This window comes from Phacochoerus africanus, chromosome 10 (assembly GCF_016906955.1).
Source record: "Phacochoerus africanus isolate WHEZ1 chromosome 10, ROS_Pafr_v1, whole genome shotgun sequence".
Taxonomy (NCBI): Eukaryota; Metazoa; Chordata; class Mammalia; order Artiodactyla; family Suidae; genus Phacochoerus; species Phacochoerus africanus.
This window is the reverse complement of record NC_062553.1, coordinates 38,831,085-38,856,753: the sequence shown is the minus strand read 5'-3', so window position 1 is coordinate 38,856,753 and position 25,669 is coordinate 38,831,085. Positions and strand designations below refer to the sequence as shown.

General features: G+C 46.8%; 1 protein-coding gene and 1 non-coding gene across 2 annotated transcripts in view; one reads left to right on the top strand and one right to left on the bottom strand.

Moving 5' to 3' along the window:
* Positions 1-25,166, bottom strand: part of CWH43 (cell wall biogenesis 43 C-terminal homolog) — a 67,564-nt gene extending 42,398 nt beyond the window's left edge. The window contains 6 exon segments of the mRNA XM_047798648.1: positions 4,276-4,364; positions 10,491-10,692; positions 13,714-13,868; positions 14,514-14,634; positions 20,724-20,915; positions 25,040-25,166. Of these exon segments, the coding sequence (XP_047654604.1) occupies positions 4,276-4,364; positions 10,491-10,692; positions 13,714-13,868; positions 14,514-14,634; positions 20,724-20,915; positions 25,040-25,082 (802 nt within the window). The 5' untranslated portion in view covers positions 25,083-25,166.
* Positions 1,932-2,003, top strand: TRNAE-UUC (transfer RNA glutamic acid (anticodon UUC)). The gene has a single exon. It is a non-coding gene; the product is annotated as a tRNA-Glu (tRNA).
* Positions 25,167-25,669: the final 503 nt, after the last annotated feature.

The following is a 25,669-nucleotide window of genomic DNA, read 5'->3' as shown; positions in this document are numbered from 1 at the left end:
CACCGTGGCTTAGCAGAAATGAATCCAACTAGGATCCATGAGGAGGCAGTTTCGATCCCTGGCCTCACTCAGTGGGTTAAGGATCCGGTGTTGCCTTGAGCTGTGGTGTAGGTGGCAGGTATGGTTCGAGTTGCTGTGGCTGTAGTGTAGGCCGGCAGCTGTAGCTCTGATTTGACCCCCCTCGCCTGGGAACTTCCATATGTCGTGGGTGTGGCCCTAACAAAGAAAAAAAAATTCTTAGATTTCTCAAATGTACAACTATCAAGTCAAGAGGCAAAAGCATTTTAAACAGTCATTACTTGTGGTCAGTTGCTTTCCTGACAGCATATGCCAGTTTTCATTTCCTGCAGGAACCTCGCCAAAAGCATTTCTTTCTAAAAATCTTTACCAAATTAATGACGAAAGCCATATCATATTTTGATTTTCATTTATTTGATTAGCAAAGGTGACTTTTTCCTGTTTACCAGCTTATAATGACTATTTTTCAAAGAATGAGCCCTAACTGGATATTGTAAAGATACCAAAATGACTTTGCTGCTTCTGCCTTACTAAAAAGAATTACCTGAAGGGAGAGAAAACATCTCTTCACATTTCCCTCGACTGTTAGCGCTTTCATTTTTAATTTAGTTTTTATTTTTAAACAGGCTACATATGTGCTAATGTACTAAAATTGTACTTTTTCAATAGGTTATAAATTCAAAATCCAAAACCCAAAAGGTGAAAGAGTCCCTCTGACCCCTGTCACCGACTAGATCCCCTTAGTGAAGGCCACCAATATTAGCATCCTCTTCTGCATCCTTGTAGAGATAATCTGTGCACAAGAGGAAATATGCGTTGTGGGTTTTTCTGTTGTTGTTGTTTGTCTTTTTAGGGCTGCACCTGTGGCATATGGAGGTTCCCAGACTAGGGGTTGAATCAGAGCTACAGCTGCCGGCCGACACCACAGCCACAGCAACACAGGATCTGAGCCTCTCCTGGACCTACACCACAGCTCATGGCAACGCCAGATCATTAACCCACTGATCGAGGCCAGGGATCGAACCCGCATTCTCATGGATACTAGTGCAGTTCACTAACTGCTGAGCCACGATGGGAACTCCGAAATATGCACTGCATGTGCATTTCCCTCCTGTTTCATACACCAGTGGTAGCAGGTGACACACACTGCCACTTTGCCCTTTTCTCTTAACTGTATACTGTACATATTTTTCATTTGAGACTGGTTCCTTCCAAACAATCCCCCCAAAGTCTTTACAATAAGATGTTACAATTTTTCAACAGTAATTGAATATCCCAATAATATTTATAATAATATGTTCATTTTCAACAGATCAAATTTCTCATACAATAAAATTGTAAGCACCCTGTATGGTACACTGGGGTCCTATCAATGCATTTAGTAACATCTATATATTTTTAATAAAACTTTAATTTTATTCATTTAATTGCCACCAACATCTAAAGTTCCTGTATCTTTGCTCTATCGGTCACTGGGGTAATTTCACGCTGAGAGCTAGGTGGTACTGCACACTCTAATTGTACAAGGAAAAATATGATTTCTTTTTCTACGTTCTGCTTTATGAGGTATTTTCCAGAGGTGAATCACACTGAAAAGTGGGCACCATCTCCAGATAATTAAGTATGAGGTCCCACATGATTTAGATGAGGAGGTGATCAGAGAAGGAGATGGAGCTCATGGGTTATGGCCCCACTTTCCTCTCTACTGCAAATAACCCATTAGAAGCTTTACATCTGCCTGCCCCAAGGGTCTTTTATTTAACACTTCAGAGAGCTAGCCAAAGTAAATTAGGTTTGACTCTTTATCAGGGAAAAAAGTATTAGCATAAAACTCCAAGTTCACAGCTTTTCTGTTCTTTATGTTTCTGTGGACCTCAGTTTTTTCCTATGTTTAAAATGAAGCTGCTCGGAGTTCCCTGGTGGTCTAGGGGTTAGGACTCAGCACTTTCACTGCTGTGGCCCAGATTCAATCCCTGGTCTGGGAACCGAGATCCCACATCAAGCCCCGTGGTGGCCAAATGTAAACAAATAAAATGAAGCTGCTAATTAGCTGCCCAAGAATTATTTTGTTTCTATTCCATGAGAAAAGACATGATAAAAATGCTGAACAACTTTCAATGCATTGCATGTTCCCTTTCTTAATTATATATAGATTAAGAAGCTACGCATGCTCATTGCACACTCAGCCTTTGCAGAGTTATCTGATATTTTTCTTGCAGGATCTCAGGAGGCATCTCTCCAATGAGAAGAAAGGTTACTCCTACCTTATCCTCACACAAGCTTCCACAGACCCTACAAGGAACGCCCACCCGAAAATAGACAAGCAAGTAAAAACAGCTCAATGTGACTGTAACCATTCCCTCACACAGCTCCAGGAAGACAAGGAGCTGGTTAATCTCATTATGAGTCGTCTGTTTGGATGACACGTACGTTTCCATGCAAGGATGATGGCACTTCAGGTGTACAGAAAGGTACCAAGGATGTTATTCAACCCTCATCTTCTATGACTATTCCATGTAATCTCCAAACCCACACCCAGCATCTAGTACAAAATTCTGAATCACGAGCTTAAGTAAAATGGATAAGGATGTCTCTCCTCACAGAAACTAAATGCAGTCTATGTCCTCTCGCAGAGTGGGGATTTTTTTTTTTTCAGTCTTTTTCCCTTTTCTAGGGTCGCTCCCATGGCATATGGAGGTTCCCAGGCTAGGGGTCGAATCGGAGCTGTAGCCACCGGCCTATGCCACAGCCACAGCAACGTGGGATCCGAGCCACATCTGCAACCTACACCACAGCTCATGGCAATGCCGGATCCTTAACCCCCTGAGCAAGGCCAGGGATCGAACCCGAAACCTCGTGGTTCCTAGTCAGATTCGTTAACCACTGAGCCATGACGGGAATTCCTTTTTTTTTTTAGTCTGGATTTTTTATTTAACACTAAAGCTGACTCTAACCATTCCTGCCTTTTATTTTTTTGGCCACACCCATGGCACATGGAAGTTATGGGGCCAGAGATCGAATCTGAGCCGCAGCTGCAACCTGTGCTGCAGCTGTGGCAACGCCAGATCCTTAACCCATTGTGCCACAGTGGGAACTCCCATTTCTACCCTTCCAGAGGAAGGGAGTGGATAAGCAATGAGATCCCGATGTATAGCAGAGGGAACCATATCTAGTCACTTGTGATGGAACATGATGGAGGATAATGTGAGAAAAAGAGTGTGTGTATATATATGTGTGTGTGTGTGTGTATGTATATATATGTATATATATGTATGACTGTGTCACTTTGCTGTACAGCAGAAATTGACAGAACATTGTAAATCACCTATAATAAAAAAAAACTTTTAAAGAAAGAGGAAGGGAGAAGAGTGGCATAATTCAGTCACAGTAATGAGACAGTCACAATCATAAAAATAAGTTGATTGCTCCAGAAGTATGATATTCCGTAATCCTAAAGGGCATGACTGGGAAGAGGAGGGCCAAGCCTTTGAATAAGCAAACATGGACCCCAGCGCTGGGTGAGGGGTGAAACTTACACACAGAAAAGAAACGGAAATTGAGCTTCACAGTGGAGTCCCAAAGGAGAACATTGCTGAAATCCAGAGAAGCAAGGGCTCTTGGAGGGGACGAGGTCTGGTCACACGGTGGTGTTGAACCCTCCATCTCCCCAGACTGGCAGGAAAACTGCTCCTGACATCTGTGCCTGGAGGAGTTGTTTAGGGGATGGAGCAATTCTGTGAGCACAGTCTCGGGACAAGACAACCACAGGAGGAGAGGAAGGTGAAGGAGGAGGAGGCAAGGACCTGGAGCCAGTGGTCACTGGTAACCGTGGTGACATCTGGGTTGCAGGGGCTAGAGCTGGTCAGAGCAGCCCACCTGGGAGTTCCCGTCGTGGCTCAGCAGTTAACGAACCCAACTGGCATCCATGAGGTTTGGGTTCGATCCCTGGCCTCTCTCAGTGGGTGAAGAATCCGGCATTGCCGTGAGCTGTGGTGTAGGTCGTAGACATCGCTTGGATCCCACGTTTCTGTGGCTGTGGTGTAGGCTGGCGTCTACAGCTCTGATGTGACTCCTAGCCTGGGAACCTCCATATGCCATGGGTGCGGCCCTAAAAAGACAAAAAACAAAACAAAACAAAATAAAAACAGCCCACCTGGCAAAAGCATATGTTTGTATGGTGGTCTCCTTCCACTTTAGGGGCACATGTTTGCAAGTAAAATGGACAACCAAGCATTTCTGCAGGGAAACTCCACATACCTGTAATCCACCAAGCGAAACTGGAACCAGGAAACCACGAACACAGTGAAAGCATCAGTCCACTTGCCAAGCTCAGCAGAACTGCACCTCTGCCAAAAAATATATATATATATATACACACACATGACATGTTACAGGACATCTGACATTGTTAACATCCCATTGTCCCAGACATAAATAGAAATGTATCTCCTACCTCCAGGCATATCCAAGAGATAATATGAGTGGGAAACAACCAGAGAGATCATGCAAGCCCCCTGGGAATGGATATTATACACGTTCAGAACAATGAAGGAGCTCCCTGGTGGTGCAGTGGGTTAAGTATCTGCCATTAACACTGCAGCTGCCTGGGTTGCCACTGTGGCATGGGTTTGATCCCTGGCCTGGGAACTTAGGCAGGCCACAGGTGTGGCAAAAAAGAAAAAAGAAAAGAAAAGAAAAGAATATTGATGTAAAAGCACCTCTGACGACATAAATGATATTTGCACTCTTTTATTATGGTCAATGTAATTAAACACAGTAACCGAGTTTTCTCAGACTGTTAAATTATAGTTCATGGAAGTTCCCAGATGGTAAAACAGGTTATGGATTCAGAGTTGCTACAGCTACAGCATAGATTGCAACTGCAAGGTGGGTTGGATCCCTGGCCCAGGAACTTCCTTGTGGTGTGGGTATGGCCAACAACAACAAAAAAAAGCCATAATTCATATTGGCCGTTTGATTTTTTTTCTTTCTTTCTTTTTTTTTTAAGGGACACACCTTCGGCATATGGAGATTCCCAACCTAGGGGCTGAATCGGAGCTACGGCTGCCAGCCACGGCCACAGCAACACCATATCCGAGCCTCATCTGTGAGCCACACCACAGCTCATGGTAATGCCAGATCCTTACCCATTGATCAAGGCCAGGGATCAAAATGCATCCTCATGGATCCTAGTCTGGTTCATTAACCACTGAGCCATGAAGGGAACTCCCCGTGTGACATTTTAAATGTCTGCCAAAGACAAAAAGAAAAGCCACTGGGAAAAGTTTCTATTTAGTGTGCCATTTCATTCTTTCTCAACCTCAATACTGCTTTTATCAATAGACTTCCATCTTCCTGGGACCAATGTGAGTTTGAGAATTAACAGTTGTGTGTTTTGAAAAAGTACCACAAACGGTTTCATTCTTTTGCTACTTTGGCAAAAATTTGGAGGAGGAAAAAAAGAATTTAACTAAACTTCAGGAGAAAATCCAGCAGCAATAATAGCTACAACCTGGCACTCAATGAAGTAGCTGTAATATAAACAAACTAAAAAGCACAGTACTGGAGTTCCCGTCGTGGCTCAGTGGTTAACGAATCCAACTAGGAACCATGAGGTTGTGAGTTCGATCCCTGGCCCTGCTCAGTGGGTTAAGGATCTGGTGTTGCCGTGAACTGTGGTGTAGGTCGCAGACATAGCTTAGATCCCAAGTTGCTGTGGCTGTGGTGTAGGCCGGCGGCTACAGCACCGATTAGACCCCTAGTTTGGGACCCTCCATATGCTGCAGGAGCAGCCCTAGAAAAGGCAAAAAGACCAAAAAAATAAAAAAATAAAAAAATAAAAAAAAAAATAAAAAGCACAGTACTTACTACATACCGGGAGCTGTTTGAAAATCTTTACACATATTTGCTCATCTGACCCTCACAGGTCTGTAAAGTACCTGCTATAATCATCCACATTTTGTAGAGGAGGACACTGGGGGGAAGAACACTTAAGTAACCAGCCTGAGATTATACACAGTCACCCACGTAGGTCTCAGAATCCCCCAAAGGCCCCCGGGCTCTGGGGTGAGGCTCTCAGCTGCTCTCCTGCCCATCCCCACCTTCCAAGGGTAAGGATGGTCCCGGGTGTACAGAAGGTCAATGTGAGAAAAGGCTGTGGAGGATGCTGTCCACCATTGTCCATCTCCAAGTCAACGATAAATGTTTCTGAGGACCTACTGTGTGCCAGGCTCTGTTCTAGGGGCTTGGGATACATGAATGAAGATCCCTTTCCTTCCTGTCCTCGCGGTCCAGTGGGGGAGGGGCAGAGACAAACACGATTAGCAGATAACGCAGGGTTTACAGAAGAGGAGACTCGTGGAGTTGCGAGCACTGGGGCACTGATGGGACACTGGGACATATGACTGGGACACAGTGTGTCCTGTTCCCTGGTCCTCCCAGGCTCTGTGGTCTGCACTGATCCTGTTTCCCAAAGTCTTCGTGGCACAAGCCGCCCCTCTCTCGCCTTCCTCCCATTTCTCATCTCTCCATCACATGCAAACTGACTTCGGATCCATTCCCAGCAGGATCTAGAGAATTTTAAAGAGCACTTCCTACTATGATGGTCACAGTGTCAGGGGACCGTTGCCTGAAACTGCCCACCTTGGCCAAGCATGACAGCAGCCGTTTGCATGAGTTGTCTCACAACAGGACACCCTGAAAAGGAACCAGGTGCTGCCCTTAGACTAACTGGGGAGTTCCCATCGTGGCTCAGCAGGTTACACACCCAATTAGTATCCATGAGAATGTGGATTCAATCCTTGGCCCCACTCAGTGGGTTAAGGATCCCACATTGCTGTGGCTGTGGCTGCAACTCCAATTTGGTTCTTAGCCTGGGAACTTCCACATGCCACAACTGCATCCCTAAAAAGCAAAAAAAAAAAAAAAAAAGACTAACCAGAGGATTTGGGAGGGGCCAACAGGAGGAAGGAGACAACCAACCTCCCAGGATCCTTGGCACTGGAATCCATCTTGGCTGAGAGATGCACACGCCACCAAGAAGGACCCTGGGCCAGACCAAGTAGGGGCTGAACAAGACAACTGGCCAGAGACAAACCGGAAACTAACCCCATTCCCATAAAACCTGAGACTGCAAGCCACGTGGCAGAGCAGTTTTCCCTGGGCTCCCTCACCCTGCTGCTCTCCACCCGGGCGCCTCTTCCCAATAAAGTCTCTTGCTTTGTCAGCGCGTGTGTCTCCCCAGACATTCATTTCTGAATGTTAGAAAGGAGCCCACGCTCAGGCCCTGGAAGGGGTCCCCTTCCTGAAGCCATAGGTAACAATGGACTAATGCAGCATTTCTCAAGCAAGGTTCAGAGAAATCAGTTTCATGAAATATTGATGAAGATCCTAAAAAAGGAATTCCGTGTTCAAATGAGTTCCAGACACTCTCGAGAGTCTATGATGCTAATGTGCCTTGAGACTCACAAAGCCAGGGTGATGAAGTGCTGTGCCTCCAAAAACCGCTTGATCTAAAAGGGGCTGTGTTTTGTTTGTGTGTGTTTCCTCTCTGCGCACCTGCTGACATCTCAAGAAACCAGTGCACCACACAAAACAGTTTGGGAAATGCTGGTCTCGCGTGTTACAGCTCCATCTAAGTCTTACTCCCGAGTACAGAATTACAAAATGTCTAAAAAGAAAACCCTCTTTTTTTTTTTTTTTTGCTTTTTAGGGCCACACCCTCGGCATATGGAAGTTCCCAGGCTAGGGGTCAAATCAGAGCTGTAGCTGCCACCCTACAACACAGCCACAGCAACACAGGATCCAATCCGCATCTGCAACATACACCACAGCTCACAGCGATGCCAGATCCTTAACCCACTGAGCAAGGCCAGGGATCAAATCCACATCTTTCTAGTCAGATTCCTTTCTGCTGTGCCACAACGGAAACTCCAAAAACCCTCATTTTCAAGGTGAGGAAAGTGAGACCAGGGACATCAGGTGACTGGTCCAAAGTTAATTGGTGACTTGCTATCAGCCAGCCAGGACTCCAGCCCTCAAGCCCAGCCTGGGTTTGCTGGTTCAGTTCTCCTGTTCTCCTCACAACTTAATGCTTATTTTCACAGGAGCTTTACCACATGAAAATCAACTCCTTCCCTCCTCCCTCTCTTCCTCCTCTCCCCTCCTCCCAAATATGCCAGAGCACCTAAGACCAAAAAGCTATAGACTCTGGGAGTTCCCATTGTGGCTCAGTGGGTTAAGAACCTGACTAGTATCCATGAAGATGCGGGTTCGATCCCTGGCCTTGCTCAGCGGGCTAAGGATTCAGCGTAGGTCGCAGATGCAGCTCAGATCTGATGTTGCTGTGGCTGTGATGTAGGCTGAGAGCTGCAGCTCCAATTTGATCCCTAACCTGGGAACTTCCATATGCCACAGGTGCAGCCATAAAAAGAAAAAAAAAAAAAAGATACAGACTCTGGATAACATATGCCCACTTCCCAACTTAGGGCCTGATACAGAGGCAGTCAGAAGTATTAATTAGTTCCTTTTCCCCATTCCCTGTCCTCACAGAGCTTAGTGTCTAGAAAGGATGAAGAACATAAATAACTGTAACGTAAACAATTTAATGGAGAATAATAAGAAAAGATGGGCGTTCCCATTGTGGCGCAGTGGAAATGAATCTGACTAGGAACCATGAGGTTGCGGGTTCGATCCCTGGCCTCACTCGGTGGGTTTAGGATCCAGTGTTGCTGTTAGCTGTGGTCACAAACGCGGCTTGGATCTGGTGTTGCTGTGGCTGTGGTGTAGGCCAGTGGCTACAGCTCCAATTTGACCCCTAGCCTGGGAACCTCCACATGCCGCGGGTGTGGCCTTGAAAAGACAAAAGATAAAAAAAAAGAAAAGAAAAGATGTAAGTGGGTGGGGGTGGCATAGGGATTCAAGGTGGACTGTGGCATAAAGGAATCCTTGGGATGATCAGAGAAGGCTTTCGGAGGAGATGCCCCAGCTGGGTTTTGAAGGGTGAGTAAAAGCTTGCCAGGATATGTCTAGGGAACTGAAAGTGATTTCAGGCCAGGTGAAGCATGGGGATAAGTAAGGCAGGGAGCATCTGTAAAAGTAGGTGAGGGTGGTGTTCCCGTTGTGGCGCAGTGGTTAACGAATCCGGCGTTGCCATGAGCTGTAGTGTAGGTCACAGTTGCAGCTTGGCATAGGCCAGCAGCTACAGCTCCAATTTGACCCCTAGCCTGGGAACCTCCATATGCCAAGGGAGAGGCCCTAGAAATGGCAAAAAGACAAAAAAAAAAGTGAGGGTGCAGATCTTGTTTCATAAGACCAGGTTTGAGCGGGGGTGGGAAACTGCTGAAAGGTTTTAAGCCAAGAGTCAAGTTGGAGTCAGATGTGCATTTTAGAGAGCTCCCCCTGCAGCAGTGTGGAGCTGGCCTCTCGGCAGAGAGACCAAAAGCAACAGCTTGATAAAAGATAGGAGGATCCATTAAGGAGATAAGCCGGGTGGTGGTGGGGGGGCAGGGGACAGAGGGAGGGGTAGATACTTCAAGAGCGGTAGTAGAATCCACTGGACTTAATGCCAACTTAGATGCAGAAATGAGGACAACAGGCTTCTAGGATGACTCTTGGTTCCCCGCTTGGACAGTGGAGCGACAGACAGAGTGAACTGAGGCCTGGAAGAGGAAGAACACATCTGGAGAGAAAGGATGACTGAGCCCAGACTCAGTCACACTGAGTGTGCGACACCTGTGGGACATGCCCAGATGTCCGGGGGGCAGAAAGCCAGCGTGTCTCCAAATGTGGGAATTCTAGTACTTTACGAGAAAACAGACCTCAGAGGCAGATGTTTTAAGGGATCCTCCGATCCTTTTGTGTGCAAGGCTGGACCTGACCATGGGAGGAGAGAGGCGACAGGAAGAGCAGAGAGAGGGTCGGAGAAGGACCAGGCACGTAAACCAACACTTACACTCAGGACTGTTAACTCCGTGCGTGCTCCATGGTTGGAACAAGCCCAAAGTACAGAAGATGCAGAGATTCCCCCCACCCCAGCCCCGGGCTCCCCTCCTTTACAGAGACCGAAGCTCTATGGCCAACTGCCGACCTGGTCTCTCTCACCAGGGCTCTCTGGTCTTGTCCTACCCGATGGCTGCAGGTATAATAGGGAATCTGCAGGGATGCTGAGCCCTCCCCACTCCCAAGAACGCTTCTCCCTGTGGGGATCCCTCAGCAGGCCACCCAGGAGCTCCCAGGACCGTGCCTTGGCCGTGAACAATCCCTCGGCCACCTCCCAGCGGTCCCTCAGCACCAGGCAAAGACCTCTAGCTCCTTCATCTCTGAGCACATGGTCATTTCAAGCCACGTTTGTGACATCTAGGGAAAGGGGACTATGACACATCCAGCTGGCACAGATCTAGCTGCTCACACAGAGGAAGAGCTTCTTCAACCACAATAACCAATGTCTGGATGGCTTCCAAACCCAGACTCACCCAAATGGGTTAGGATCTGGTCCCGGATGGGGATGCCCGCTCACTGCCCATCTGGAAACAAGGGACACTTCTCCAAAAACCCAGTGGGTGAGGAACGTGAGACTGCCGAAGGCAGCCCCTGCCAACACCCAGTTCGGCCGAGAAGCCGTGGCCTTGGCTGCCTCATCAGTCTTCTTGCCCTCAGGCTGACGGCAGTCACTGTCTAGAATGAGAAATGGGAATGGGTCAGTTCCACAGAAATATACCCTCTACATTGAACAGATTTTTTTTTCTCTTTTCTCTTTTGGCTGCCCTGCGGCATCTGGAGGTCCCAGGCCAGGGGTCAGATCTGAGTCGCAGTTGTGACCTCTGCTATAGCTGCAGCCACGCCAGATTCTTTAGCCCACTGTGCTGGGCCAGGGATTGAACCTGCATCCTGGGGCTGCAGAGATGCTGTTGATCCCGTTGCACCACAGTGGGAACTCCTAACAGCCTTTTAACAAGTAAGACATGGTACCCGGCTTCAAGGAGTTTACTCTAGAAGGGGAGATGAGACAGGCAACTTCGGGACACAGCAGAATGTGCTGAAAGGCAGACAGTCGGAGAGGTTGTTTCAGGCAGGTCAGATCAGGGATGGCTCAGAGAGAAAAGATCATTTTGGAATTTGACAACTGACAATGCAGAAAGGTACTTACCTCCTGTGAAGCTAAAATACATGCACAAAAAGTGTAAGGTACGTTGGGGGAACAAATGCAGTCCACGTTGAGTGGTACATTTCCAGTATATCAGGCTGCTTCTCTCAAAAAGAACAGGGCTTTCATCTAACCCTCGGAGACCCCAGAGTGGTAACAGGGCAACGACTGAGCAGTTACTGTGGGCCAGGCCCTGTTCCCAGCCCTTTATTTGAACGCATTTAATCTTCACAGCTACTTTATGAGGTAGGCTTTATTACTAATTCCACTTCACAGATCAGGAAACTGAGGCCCAGAGAAAACAAGCAACGTGTCCAAGATCATATAGCTGGTAAAGAGAGCTTAGGCAGCACCTGTGTTCCTTTTTTTTTTTTTTTTTGTCTTTTTAGGGCGGCACCCACGGCATATGGAGGTTCCTAGGCTAGGGGTCCAATCAGAGCTGTATCTGCTGGCTTATGCCACAGCCACAGCCACAGCCACATGGGATTTGAGCCACACCTAGGACCTACACCACAGCTCATGGCAATGCTGGATCCTTAACCCACTGAGCAAGGCCAGGGATCGAACCTTCATCCTCATGGATGCTAGTCAGATTCATTAACCACTAAGACATGACGGGAACTCCAGAGCCTGTGTTCCTGACTATACTATACTTTCCAAGCCTGTTGAACCTCAAGGTCTCAATTCCTTGCATTAATGACTTCACATACATAAATGTAACAGCTAGAGAAAATTCTGGCAGGAGAATTTCTTTCTTTCTTTTCTTTTTTTCTTTCTTTTTTTTTTTTTTTGGCTTTTTAGGGCCGCACCTGCGGCATATGGAGGTTCCCAGGCTAGGGGTCGAATCAGAGCTGTAGCCACTGGCCTACACCACAGCCACAGCAATGCCAGATCTGAGCCATGTCTGTGACCTACACCACAGTTCACAGCAACGCTGGATCCTTGACCCACTGAGCGAGGCCAGGGATCGAACCTGCAACCTCATGGTTCCTAGTCAGATTCATTTCCGCTGCGCCGTGATGGGAAAGCCGCAGGAGAATTTCTTTATAGGGACAGACAACCTGTTGGGCAGATGCTTCATGGCACTGGGAAGCCCTGTGCAGGATACAGGGAGCCTTAGGGTCCGCCTGTGGGGCTGGCAGCCTGATTTCAGAAGGAGGAAGAACATCATTCTGCCAATAAAGGAGTGAGAGGAAGGAGGAAGAGAGAGGAAAGCTATGGGGATGGGGGAGAGGCTGGGGAAGAGAGGCACCAAGCCTGTGGCTACGCAGTCTTTGGAAAAGGGAGACACTTAAGCTGAATTTGCTGAGTATCACTGTGGGGGTACCACGGTGGGTGACCCTCTTCCAAGACCCAGCAAATCTTCAATAAGGCTACCCCCCCACCCCCTCCGCCGCCAAAATGCCTGGGATGATCAGATATCCTGGGGAAGGTGGTGAGGAGTTGTGTGTTGTAAATGGGATACAGGGCAAAAGCAGGAAGGGACCGACAACTGGGTCACACATATTTCAAACAGTGGTGAGAAAGAAGAAAACTCAAGTCAGGAAGTGTAAGTGATACCCTGAAATCCAGATCCTTATCAGGCCGTCCCTGTGAAATCTGCGGCCCGAGTTCCCGTCTTTACACATTGGTGTTTTATGAAATCTAAAACATATATCAGGGTGTTAGGGCACGAGACCGAGTGCTAGGGGTTCTAATATTAATGTCTCTTGACTGATTTGGGTGCATGATGTTCCCCTGCTCTTGCTACCCTCTTTTCACTCCAAAATTGGGGCCAAAGGGGAATTATACCAGCCCTTTGTTCATAGCAAGCCAAACCCTCTAATATTCCATTAATCTGTGAGATTTCTGCATGTATTTATGAAAGAAGAGTGACTCACTGAGAGTCACACCAGAAGTCAGGAGCGAGTTAGGCAGAATCTAGGACCATGTCTCCCTTCTTTTCCGAATGAAGCAAATGTCCAAATTAGGTATGTGCATCTCAGGGAGAGTTAGCTCCAGAGAGCGACAGGTGATTTGAAAGGTGGCATGACGACATGGGCTTTCCTTTAAGTTTCAGATCTGGAGCTTAAATACCTTCAGACGCCTAGGTCAGGGAGAGAACCAAACCAAGCAGAACAAATAACAACAACCAAAAAAAGACACACAGTTCCCACAGCCTTGCTCACAAATAACTTTCCAGTGTCAGAGATTTGCTGGGGTCAGCGTGGCAGTAGAGGGCTGAAGGGTCCCGTCCTGGAAAGCCCTGTCCAGAGGGAAAGAGGGAAAGACAGAGCTGAAAGCCAGCGGGGCGTGTGAAGCCTGGTTCTAGCTGAGACAAGCCAGAGATGGCTTGCTATCGTCACCCTCTGTGCTGGTGAGGAAAAGGCACCTCCTGCTTAGGTGACAGTCCACAGCCTGCACCAGCTACTCTTACAGGGGGAGAAAAAAATTGAAATGGGGAGAGAATGGAGAAAGGGTAGTTGTATTCTTCCAAGATGTGTCCCATTCAGATGAGAAAGGTAAACTGTGCGAGAGAGAAAAATCCCTCCATAAATTGGGCCTACACTTACCCGAATAAATGCGATCCATGGTGGCTATGGCACTTAATGTCAGTATCATTCTGTTGGCCATGGGATAAACCCAGATTGGGTTCAGTGAAGTGTACCAAATGCGGAGAACAAGAAGAAGAATCTGTCCTAAAATGAATCCCCAGATTCTGAGGTACCTGTAAATATGAAAGTATTGTCAACGACTTTTTATGTGGTTTCAACGTAGTACATCCATCGTGAATTTCCCAGGGTCACAGAAGGGGGACGCAAGGTGGTGTTGCTGGTGACCTGCAGGGAGGTACATGACTGAGCCTTTATACAGTCCGTGACCTAAGCGACTGGTTACAATTCCTTAACTCTCACAGCATTATCAAGACTCATGGCAAAGAGTCACATCCTGGTTTTGTGAAAAGGAAAAAAAAAAAAAAAATGAGACTTCTACAAGGCCTTAGGCAAGATAAATACTCTAACTTGGAAATCCTGGTTCCAACGTTCCCTTTGGTAACTGACCACACTTGTTTATCAATAGGCATAAAATACAAACCATACCTTTTTTTTTTTTTTTTTTGTCCTTTAGGGCCACCCCCACAGCATAGGAAGGTTCCCAGGCTAGGGGTCCAATCGGAACTGTAGCCACCAACCTCCACCAGAGCCACAGCAGCTCAGGATCCAAAGCCGAGTCTGCGACCTACATCACAGCTCATGGCCGTGCCTGATCCTCAACCCACTGAGCAAGGCCAAGGATCGAACTTGCATCCTCACAGATGCTAGTCAGGTTCACTAACTGCTAAGCCATGACGGGAACTCCATACAAACCATACCTTTGCACACCACTTCCTGTCCACCATGTCACAGCTTGCACCACCAGCGAGGAAGACAGGCCAAGAGAAAGGACCGCGAGCCGAAGTGTGGCATTTGGAGCCTGGAAGGAGGCTATGCCGCCTACAAACAAATTAAAGAGAGCTGAACATTTCTGGCAATCATGCGTTGGTTTTCATCGATCTGCATTTGATAACTGTTGTGACTGCCACCACTTGGGAAGGTAGAGTTAATACATAATTATGTGTATGTATAAATCTTTTCAAAAATTTTTATTGCTATATCATTCACACCACAAAATTCACTGAGTTTAGAGTACCCCTTGTAGCTCAGTGTTAACCCAACTAGTATCCATGAGGATGTACATTTGATCCCTGGCCTCGATCAGTGGGTTAAGGATACGGCGTTGCCATGAGACGTGCTGTAGGTCGCAGACGTGGCTCAGGTCCTGAGCTGCTTGCTGTTGCTGTGGCTGTGGTGTAGGCCAGCAGCTATAGTCCCCATTCAACCCCTAGCCTGGGAACTTCCATATGCTGCAGGTGTGGCCCTAAAAGCAAAAAAAAAAAAAAAAAAATCACTGAGTTAAAGTGTACAATTTTTTTTTTAATTTTATGGCCACTCACACAGCATATGGAAGTTCCTGGGCCAGAGATTGAATCCAAGCTACTGCTTTGGCAATGCTGGATCCTTTTTTTTTTTTTTTAATGTCTCTTTATTTCTTCTGCCCATTTTTCTTTTTATGCTGTTGTTGTTCCCGGGTTTTTGTTTTTTGTGGGTTTTTTTGTCTTTTTAGGGCCTCACCCACAGCATATGGAGGTTCCCAGGCTAGGGGTCAAATCAGAGCTGTAACCACCCATCTACACCACAGCCACAGCAACGCCATATTCGAAGCCGAGTATGCGACCCTACACCACAGCTCACAGCAATGCCAGATCCTTAACCCACAAATCAAGGCCAGAGATCGAACCTGTGTCCTCATGGATACTAGTCAGATTCATTTCCGCTGAGCCATGACAGGAACTCTGGCAATGCCAGCTCCTTTAACCCACTGTGTCAGGCTGAGGATCAAACTTGCAGTTCTGCAGTTCCCAAGCCTCAGCAGTCAGATTCTTTTTTTTTTTTTTTTGTCTTTTTGCCATTTCTTGGGCCGCTCTCGCAGTATATGGAGGTTCCCAGGCTAGGGGTAGAATCGGAGCTGTAGCTGCCAGTCTACGCCAGAGCCACAGCAACATGGGATCTGAGCCACGTCTGCGACCTACACCACAGCTCACGGCAATGCCAGATCCTTAACCCACTGAGCAAGGGCAGGGACCGAACCCGCAACCTCATGGTTCCTAGTCGGATTCGTTAACCACTGCACCACGACGGGAACTCTAGCAGTCAGATTCTTAACCCACTGTGCCATGTTGGGACCTCCTAAAGTATACGACTGAATGGCTCTTAATATATTCACGAAGTTCTGATTACCACTAATTCCAGAATATTTTCATTACCCCAAGAACAAGCCCATACCCATTAGCAGTCACTCCTTTTTCCTTCTCTTCCCCCCACACCCACCCCCAGTCCCTGGCAATCACTAATCTACTTTCTGCATGTATGGATTTATTCCTATTCTGGGCACTTCATATAAATGAAATCATACAATATGTAGTCTTCTGTGACTTTTTTTGTCCCACTTGGCATAATGTTTTCAAGGTCCATCCATGTTGTACCACTTATCAATTCTTCATCCTTTTTTATGACTGAATAATATCCCATTGCATGGATATACTGCATTTTGTCTATCCATTCATCAGTTGATGGGCATCTGGGTCATTTCCACTTTTTTGCTATTAAGAATAGTGCTGTCACGACTATTCGTGCACTAGGCATTTTGTGACTATGTTTCCATTTTTTGGGGGGGAGTGGTCGATACCAAGGAGTGGAGTTGTTGGGTCACATGACAACTATGTTTAACATTTTGAGGAACTGCCAAACTGTTTTCCAAATCAGCTGCACCATTTTACATTCCCACCAGCAACATGTGAGGGTTTCAACTTTTTCATACCTTGCCAACACTTGCTACTGTCTATCTTTTTGATCATAGCCATATTTGTGAGGCAAAATATTTAAGGTCAAAAGTAACCTAAATCAGGAGGTTCTGTCATGTCGCAGTGGTTAATGAATCCGACTAGGAACATGAAGTTGCAGGTTTGATCCCTAGCCTTGCTCAGTGGGTTAAGGATCCGGCGTTGCTGTGAGCTGTGGTGTAGGTTGCAGATGAGGCCCAGATCCTGCATTGCTGTGGCTCTGGTGTAGGCCTGCAGCTACAGTTCCAATTAGACCCCGAGCCTAGGAATCTCCATATGCCGCAGGAACTGCCCTAGAAAAGGCAAAAAGACTTAAAAAAAAAAAAAGTAACCTAAATCAATTGTAATATGTACTAGTTTAGGTTCCTAACTACAGAATAACCTAAAACATCTGAGGTATCAGTGGTGAGACAGCATGGAACACTCAGATCTTTGTAGTTGGGTAAGAATACCTTAGGATTCTTCAAAAACAAAGTTGTTTGGTTTCCTCAAGAAGCATCTGAGGAGTTCCTGTTGCAGGTTATGAACCTGACCAGTATCCATGAGGATGCGGGTTCAATCCCTGGCCTTGCTCAGTGCGTTAAGGACCTGGCATTGCTGTGAACTGTGGTGTAGGTCAAAAATGCAGCTCAGATCCCACTTTGCTGTGGCTGTGGTGTAGGCTGGCAGCTACAGCTCCAATTAGAACCTTAGCTTGGGAACTTCCATATGCCTAAGGTACGGTCCTGAAAAAAAGGAAGAAGCAGAGGAAGAGGAAGGAAGAGGAGAGAAGAGGAGAGAAGAGGAGGGAGGAGGAGGGGGGAGGAGGAGGGAGGAGGAGGGAGGAGGGAGGAGGAGGGAGGAGGAGGAGGGAGGAGGAGGAGAAGCAGCAGCAGCATCTGAAAAGGGAGTTTTAAGGCAAATCATGGCTTGCTTCAGCCTCTGTTTATCATCAGCAAAGCTCAGTGGTTACCTGGAAGAGGATCTGGTAGAAACTAGCCTCTTCATCCTCAGCTCTGAGCCACTTTCGTACCCCTTCTCAAATGCAATTCTACCTCTACTCAAGATGATAAGCTTTTATGGAGGAAGGAGGCGAAAGGGGAACAAGAGGGAGCATTTCAAACACCACTGCCCTCAAAGTTATTTACTATCACATTACAGTCACCAGAAGCTATTGGGCCCAAACTGGACTTAGAAATAAAAAACTGTCCCAGTAACTGGTGGTTGGTGGCTTTGCAGGCAGAGCTGCCACAGGCAGCACTGACCAAAGGTAACAAGGAAGTACCACCAGTGACATCCCTCTACCCAAGGAGTGTGATGAGGCCACAGTCACTCATAGAAGGATACAGAAGGCATCCCTTAACTCAGTTACTATATATACTCAATTCAGAATACAATGTTTCATTTCTATTTTTCTGAAGCTGAAAGTATCAAAATCATTTGCTGGTGTCCAGTGGACACCATCCTTTACCCCTGCTGTTTCTGAGCCCAAGCTCTTTAAAAACCAAAGCTCTAGACCTTTGTGGATAACTACAGAACTTTGTGAGATTTCTGTGTGTCTCTGCCTTCTTCGGGGACAGACACACAGAAAAGCAGAAGGCAATTTCCTAGCGATTCCTGTCACTGTTTCTGAAAAAAGTCAAGTGACTGTCCCCAGACTGAAGAAACATACAACATGGTTCATGAATAAATGCCACTTCGGAAATTCAGAAACCAACTGGAAAGCAAAAAAACAAAACAAAGCAAAACAAAAACAGAGTTCCCGTTGTGGATCAGCGGTAATGAACCCGACTAGTATCCTTGAAGATGAAGGCTTGATCCCTGGCCTCACTCAGTGGGTTAAGGATCCAGTGTTGCTGTGAGCTGTGGTATAGGTTGCACCCATGGCTTGGATCCTGTGTTGCTGTGGCTGTGGCACAGGCCAGCAGCTGCAGCTCTGATTCTGCCCCTAGCCTGGGAACTTCCATATGCAGAAGGTGAGGCCGTAAAAAAGCAACAACAACAAAAAAACACAAAACAAAAGAAGACAACTAGGTTATAGCAGAAGAGCAAGATAGCTGGACTTTTTCAGCTACAGAATCAACCAGACTGGAGCCTGGTATTTTTGGTTTTTAAACCTTTTCCCCATGAGGTCACCTTCTTACTTTTTTTGCTACCAGTACTTCTCCAAGGTCTCTCAATATTTATTAATATTAATAACCTCAAATCTTTGTGATAAGTGTACAGGTAAAAAAAATTTTAACTGCTCTGTTTTGGCATATAACATATTGAAAAGTCCAGAATTCTAGAGCTCCCATCATGGCTCAGCAGAAAACAAATCTGACTAGTATCCACGAGGATGCAGGTTCGATCCCTGACCTCGCTCAGTGGGTTAGGAATCTGGCTTTGCTGTGACCTGTGCTGTAGATTGCACACTCAGCTTGGATATGGCGTTGCTGTGGCTGTGGTGTAGGTGGGTGGTTACAGTTCTGATTAGACCCCTAGCCTGGGCACCTCCATATGCCATGGGTGCGGCCCTAAAAAAGACAAAAAAAAAGAAAAGAAAAATAAGAATTCAAAAGCTACAAAAGTTATACAGTGCCAAGTTTCCCATTTGTACCTGTGTCTAGGTACCAAATTCTTCACCCTGGAAGCAACTAAAATGATATCAGTTGAGGTTTTTAAAATACTTCTAGAGCTATTTAATGCACATTCAATTAATTACTAAATATATTTTCATCTAATCTATTTTACATAAAAGTCAGTATTCTGCACATATTGCTTAGTGCTTTATTTTCCCAGCTTAATGATATATTTTGAAGAACTTTCCATTTCCTTACATAAGTGTTCTCATTCTTAAACACAGCTGCATAGTATTCTATAGTACTCCAAATTTCATAACTAAATTTATTTAACTTAACCTATCCCTTACAGATGACATTTAGGTTATTTCTAACATTGTTATAAACATTGTTGCAATGGTTACATAACCTATTTTTATCATTTTACACATGTGCGTATACCCGTAGGATATGTTCTCAGAAATGGAATTGCTGGGTGAAAGAGTATATGCGTATTTGTAATTTTGATAAATACTGCTAAGTAATCCTTTGCAAAAGTTGTGCCAATTTACAATTTACACAGCAATGTCTGAATGCCTGCTTCCCCACACTTGCAATAGTTTGCTCTTTATTGGAGTTTATTCTTTGCCAATCTGTCTATAACTTTATGTGTGTATGTGATTTGTATGTTATACATTGTAGTACTTTTTTTTTTTTTTGCCTCTTAGGGCTGTACCTGTGGCATGTGGAAGTTCCCAGGCTGGAGGTTGAATTGGAGTCGTAGCCACTGGCCTACACCACAGCCACAGCCATGCCAGATCTGAGCTGTGTCTTCATCTACACCGCAGCTCACTGAACCATTGCCAGATCCCCGATCCACTGAGTGAGGCCAGGGATCGAACCTGCACCTCATGGTTCCTAGTCTGACCCGTTTCCACTGCGACACAATGGGAACTCCCACATTTTAGTATCTTTTTAAGAGCCAATTATAGCTCCTTTTCAATAAACTGACTATATGCTTTGCTTTCTTTCCTATTGAGTTATCGATCCTTTTAAATTATTGATTTGTAAAAACTCCATGTATCAGCAAAACTGGCCCTTTGGAATATGTCTCCTGATTTGTTGATTGCCAATGCTGTTCATTATGCATAATTTTCATATTTTTAGGCATTATCATTTACCAACTTTTCAATGACTCCTGAGTCTTGTGTCATAGTTGGAAAAAAGAACAAAAATATGTGTGAGAGTCGACCTTTCTCCAAGGCGCCTTTCCCCTCTTCATGTCAGGGATCTTTAAGCTTTTCCAATCTGACCGAAAAGTGAAAAGTGTAAATGCTAGTCCCTGGTGGCCTAGCATTTAAAGATTCTGCGTTGTCATTGCCGTGGCTCAGGTTGGATCCCTGGCCCAGGAACTTCTGCTTGGCCCCAGGTGTGGCCAAAAAAAAAAAAAAAAAGTAAATATGTTGACTTGATCTAGTCTTCCAATTCTACTAAAACTTTTCAAGGGAGTAGTGAGAGAGAGAGAAATATTTTATTTATTTCATCATTTAGCATTCAATGAATAGTCTATGTATTTTCACTTGGATTTTTAACTTAAAAAAGGGGAATCACTTTCAAATCTTACCAAGGGTAATTATCCGCAGCAGGGCTAGCATCCACTTCTTGTTAACCAGCTTCCAGAAAGGAACAATTGTGAGGAACACTGGAGAAAGAAACGCTGTGGCAAAAGCTTCAAGCCCAGTGAGTTGCAGTGTTTGCAGCGGGAAGTAATAGATCATCGGTCCCAGGTCATGGCAAAGAGACCAAGAAACATATCCTTAAAAAAAGAAAAGAAAAGAAAAAAATTTTTTTGGAAAGAAAGTGTAACTTTGTTATTCTTTCCAACAGTGGCCCTGCCCTCCACTACACCTGCTCTGGCTGGCTGCCCCGTTCCAGACTCTGGCCTTCCCTGGGATCTAGAAACAGAATTCCTCCCCTTCCCCTGCCAGGCCCAGGATGAGAATGGTTTCCTGATGTTTTGTGTCCCTCAGCATCTCTGGTTTGTCCCTTTAACTTCGGCCCCCTGTCGGCAGGTGGTCCCTTTCATAAAGGCTCTTCATTTGGGCTACCTGGGTTGAATCTGGTTTCCTGTCAGGACCCTGACTGATCCAATTTCCTGACCTAAACTGACTCTTTTTTAATGAGAAATACCATGAAAATCAAAAAGAGCAACAAAGAGGAGTTCCCATGGTGGCTCTGCAGAAATGAACCTGACTCATATTCCTGAGGACACAGGTTCAATTCTTGACCTCGCTCTGTGGGTTAAGGATCTGGCAATTCCCTGAGCTGTGGTGTAGGTCGCGGTGTGGCTCGGATCCCATGTGGCTGGGGCTGTGGCATAGGCCAGCAGCTATAGCTCTGATATGACCCCTAGCCTGGGAATCTCCATGTGCCACAGGTGCAGCTCTCAAAAAAAAGAAAAAGAAAAAGAGGAACAAAGAGCGGGACTCCTTTCTGTTGCCGGAATTGGGCCTCTGTCTGCCAGGACCAAACTGAAATGCAGAGACAGAGTTTGGGGTAAAGGAGAGATAAAAAAAAAAATACCTTTATTGCTTTGCCAGGCAAAGGAGGGTCACAGCAGGCTAATGCCTTAAAGACTGTCCTCCCCTCCCGCCCCCCAACTTAGAAAGAATTGTGAGGAGTTTTATAGTAAAAAGGAGAAAAACAGGTTTTCAGATAGGAATCAGGATTGGGACAAACATGCATTCTTCTTTCTTTGGGGGAATCCTAGTCATCAAAGCTGCAGTCAGGACATGTTCACCATGGTGGCCTTCTGGGTCATTGCCTAGAATAGCAGTTCTTGCGAAAAGGGCATATTGATCAGAGATTAGAACAAACTAGGAAAGTTCCTGAAAAACATTATGTGCTAATCATCTTTAACCCACAGGCAGTTACGCTCAGGGTGCCTAATCTTTAGCTTACGGGTGATTGTGTTTAGGCTGCACTTAAGTCAGGGAGAAGGACAAGGAAGGACTCTAAGCTGTTCAATTTTAAAGTATTCATTTCTGGAGTTCCCGTCTCGGCTCAGTGGTTAATGAATCCAACTAGGAACCATGAGGTTGCGGGTTCGATCCCTGGCCTCGCTCAGTGGGTTAAGGATCCGGCGTTGCCGTGAGCTGTGGTGTAGGTGGCAGATGTGGCTTGGATCCCGCGTTGCTGTGGCTCTGGCATAGGATGGCAGCTACAGCTCCGATTAGACCCCTAGCCTGGGAACCTCCATATGTCGCGGGTGCAGCCCTAGAAAAAAACGAAAAAATAAATTAATTAAAAAAATAAAGTATTCATTTCTACAAGAAACATAAGGAATGTAACTTTTCTCTTAGGCGCATAAGATGCCTGTGTTATTATGTGCATCTCTTGAGAGGGAACCAGGACCCTGCCCGAGGCTGTACCATTGTCGGTTGACTGTTCCTCCCGTTCCTGATCAGCAACTGTCTAAACACGTCCCTAGGAACTCAGGGAAGGTCATGGTGGCTGAATGAGGCCCATTTTTTCCTAAAACAAGAAATGGAGGACACAGAAAGGCACCCAGAAGCCCCACAGGGCCCTGTCAGGCTTCATTCCCACTCCAGATTATAGTCAAAGGCAGAGACTTTTTTTTTTTTTTCCCCCCTTAGGCCGCACCTGCAGCATGCAGAAGTTCCCTAGCCAGGGATCTAACCATAGCATCAACCGGAACTGCTGCAGTGACAATGCCAGATCCTTCACCCCACTGAGCCACACTGGAAACTCCTGTGAGCGGACTATTTTAAACCTAACCCTGTAGAGATGGGATTAAAATGGTGGAATAGAAGGACTGGCGCTCGCCTTCTCTCATAGAAACAACAGAATTACAACCAAATGCTGAACAACCTTCAACCAAGTGGACTGGAAACTTTCAAAAAGATATCCTACTCCAGAAGACAAAGAAGAGGCCACACCTCAAGCCGGGCCCCACCTGAGGCATATGGAAGTTCCCAGGCTAGGGGTCTAATCAGAGCTGTAGTTGCCAGCCTATACCACAGCCACCGCAACGCCAGATCCAAGCCACATCTTCGACCTACACCACAGCTTGTGGCAACGCCGGATCCTTAACTCACTGAGCAAGGCCAGGGATCAAACCTGCATCTTCATGGATCCCAGGTGGGTTTGTTAACTGCTGAGCCACAACGAAGGGAACGCCAAGATTTTTTTTTTTTCAATCACTGCTCCCTCCCAGGTGCCCCAGTGGTTATAGGAGGTAAGGGGATGGGGAGTGGGTCCCCTGGGATGGCCCTGGGGTGAGGAGGAAGAAGCTGAGCCTCGGTCAGGGAGAGTTATACAGGGAGAACCTCCTGGAGGTTCCACCTGAGGATCTATAAATGCCTCCATGAGCAAGCCTGCATTGGATGTAGAGAGGGATGCACAGACATAGAGAACAGACTTGTGTTTGCCTCCGGCTGGGTGAGGGGGAAGGTGGAGTGGGAGTTTGGGACTAGCAGATGCAAACCCTTTTCTAGAGAATGGATAAACAACAGGATTCTACTGTGTAGCACAAGGAACTATATTCAATACCTTGTGATAAACCATAATGGAAAAGAATATGAAAAAGAATATATGTGTAACTGAATCATTTTACTGTAGAGCACAACATTGTGAATTAACTATACTTCAATGCAATGAATTCTTAATAAAAGGAAAAAATCAAAAAATAAACCTAACCCTTAGGAGATAGTGCGGGGTAGGGGAACACTCAGATTTGAAATTCCTTTCACCTCTGCCAACTACTGCCTGCATAATCTTCTACAAAGATGATAATCCACCAGTGGGCATTTACTATGTGCCAGGCTCTGTGCTAAGGATTTACTCCAATCTTCTCTTACTGCTCATATAATGCATATCCTATGAAACTGACCCTATTTCCACTCCCCTCTTACAAATGCAAAATCAAACTATAATTTTAAAAAATTCCTGAGACTCGGAAAGTTAAGTAATTGCCTAAGGTCACAAAAGTAGCAAATGGCAGAGTGAACTTAAAACCGGGCAGTCGGATTTCAAACCATTCTTAATCGGCAAAAAATACTACTTTTAACCACTTTACAGAGTTATTAGGATTAAATGAAATCAGATATACAGAGTACCTAGCACCCTAAGTACTTACGGAATGTGATTCGCTTTACATTGCAGTCTAATGAGCCAAAAATAAGCCCCCGGAGCATTACTGGCTCCCAGAAAAATCAAGTTCTTAGGAGGGCACCCCTCCCAGGCCAGAGGAACGCTTGTTTCACCACCAACAGCGAGATTCTAGCCATCTCCCAAACGTCTGCCTGGAAAGTCTGAGTTCTATCAAACAACTGCGACAATTACAATAATTGTTCTTGGGACTTTTTGCAAAGCTGCTAAGTAAGCACACGGGACTCGAATTTGATGCTCTTCGCCAAATGCTCAAGTGTGCAGCCACCACCCAAGGCCTCCGCCCAGGCCAACCCAAGCAGCAGCCACCGCCCTGGGAGCTCACCTACAGCTGAGGGGGTGGGGGGGGGCTGGGGACGGACAGGTTCCCCTATCCTTCCCCTAGGTAACGTTCGGTACTGAAATTTATCCAGTCAAAAGGTCACGGGTGAGGGGACTCAGAGTCGATACCAGCCTCTTGGTTCGTACCAGCCTCGTGGTTCAAGGCGACAGGTAAAGAAGTCGCGCCCCTTGAGCGCAGCCCCAGGGTGGCACGGGAACTCAGAAGGACTCATGGGAACACCGAATCCTCGGATCTGGAACCTCAATTTCGGGCTTTTCTTTTTCTTTTTCTTAACATATTCCTTCAGCAGAAGTTCCCGGGGGCGATAAGCATCTCTATTCTGAGCACTGAGCGCACTTTCCTCCCTCCCGGACTCAGCCTACCTCGCCCGGCACCGCGAACGCGCGCGGCAGGCGGCATCGGCTTACCCAGCAAGGTCTCCAGGAGCACGTCTCTCCACAGGGAGGGCATGGCAGCCTCCAGCAGCGCGCTGTCCAGGGAAGCTGCGCGCCCCGCACCGCCAGCACCCCGCACCCGCCCCGCCGCGACCTCCCGGGGCGGCGTCCGCACCCCGGGCCCGCGCCGATTCTGCCCCCGCCCCCGTGCCCGGCCCAGGCGAGGGTGGGGCCGCCGCGCGCCACCCCCGCCCCGCCGCGCCCAGCGCCGCTCAGCCGCCCTGCGCCACCGCCTCCGCCGACGCGCAAGTCCCGGGGGCATCGGGCCCGCAGCCGGACAAAAAGCGGGTCCCGGGTCCGCCAGCAGAACAGCCCCGGGGATGGCGCGCAGCAAGCGCCCCCGAGGACCGCATCCTTACAACTCCGGACCCGCGGTGCCCTTTAAACCAGGTCCAGTGGGCGCGCTGCAAGGAGAAGTCTGAGCCCCCCGGATTGGTGGCGGCGGCGGGGGCGCAGCTTTGGGTGAGCAGATTCAAATGAGACCTCCGCGTCCTTAAGGCCTGGGTGACGCTATTGGGCAAGCGGGCACCTGCGACAGCCACCTGTGTGCGCTTCTTCTCAGTTTTGGTAGGAAACAGATCGCATTCTGGAAAGGTGGTTGAA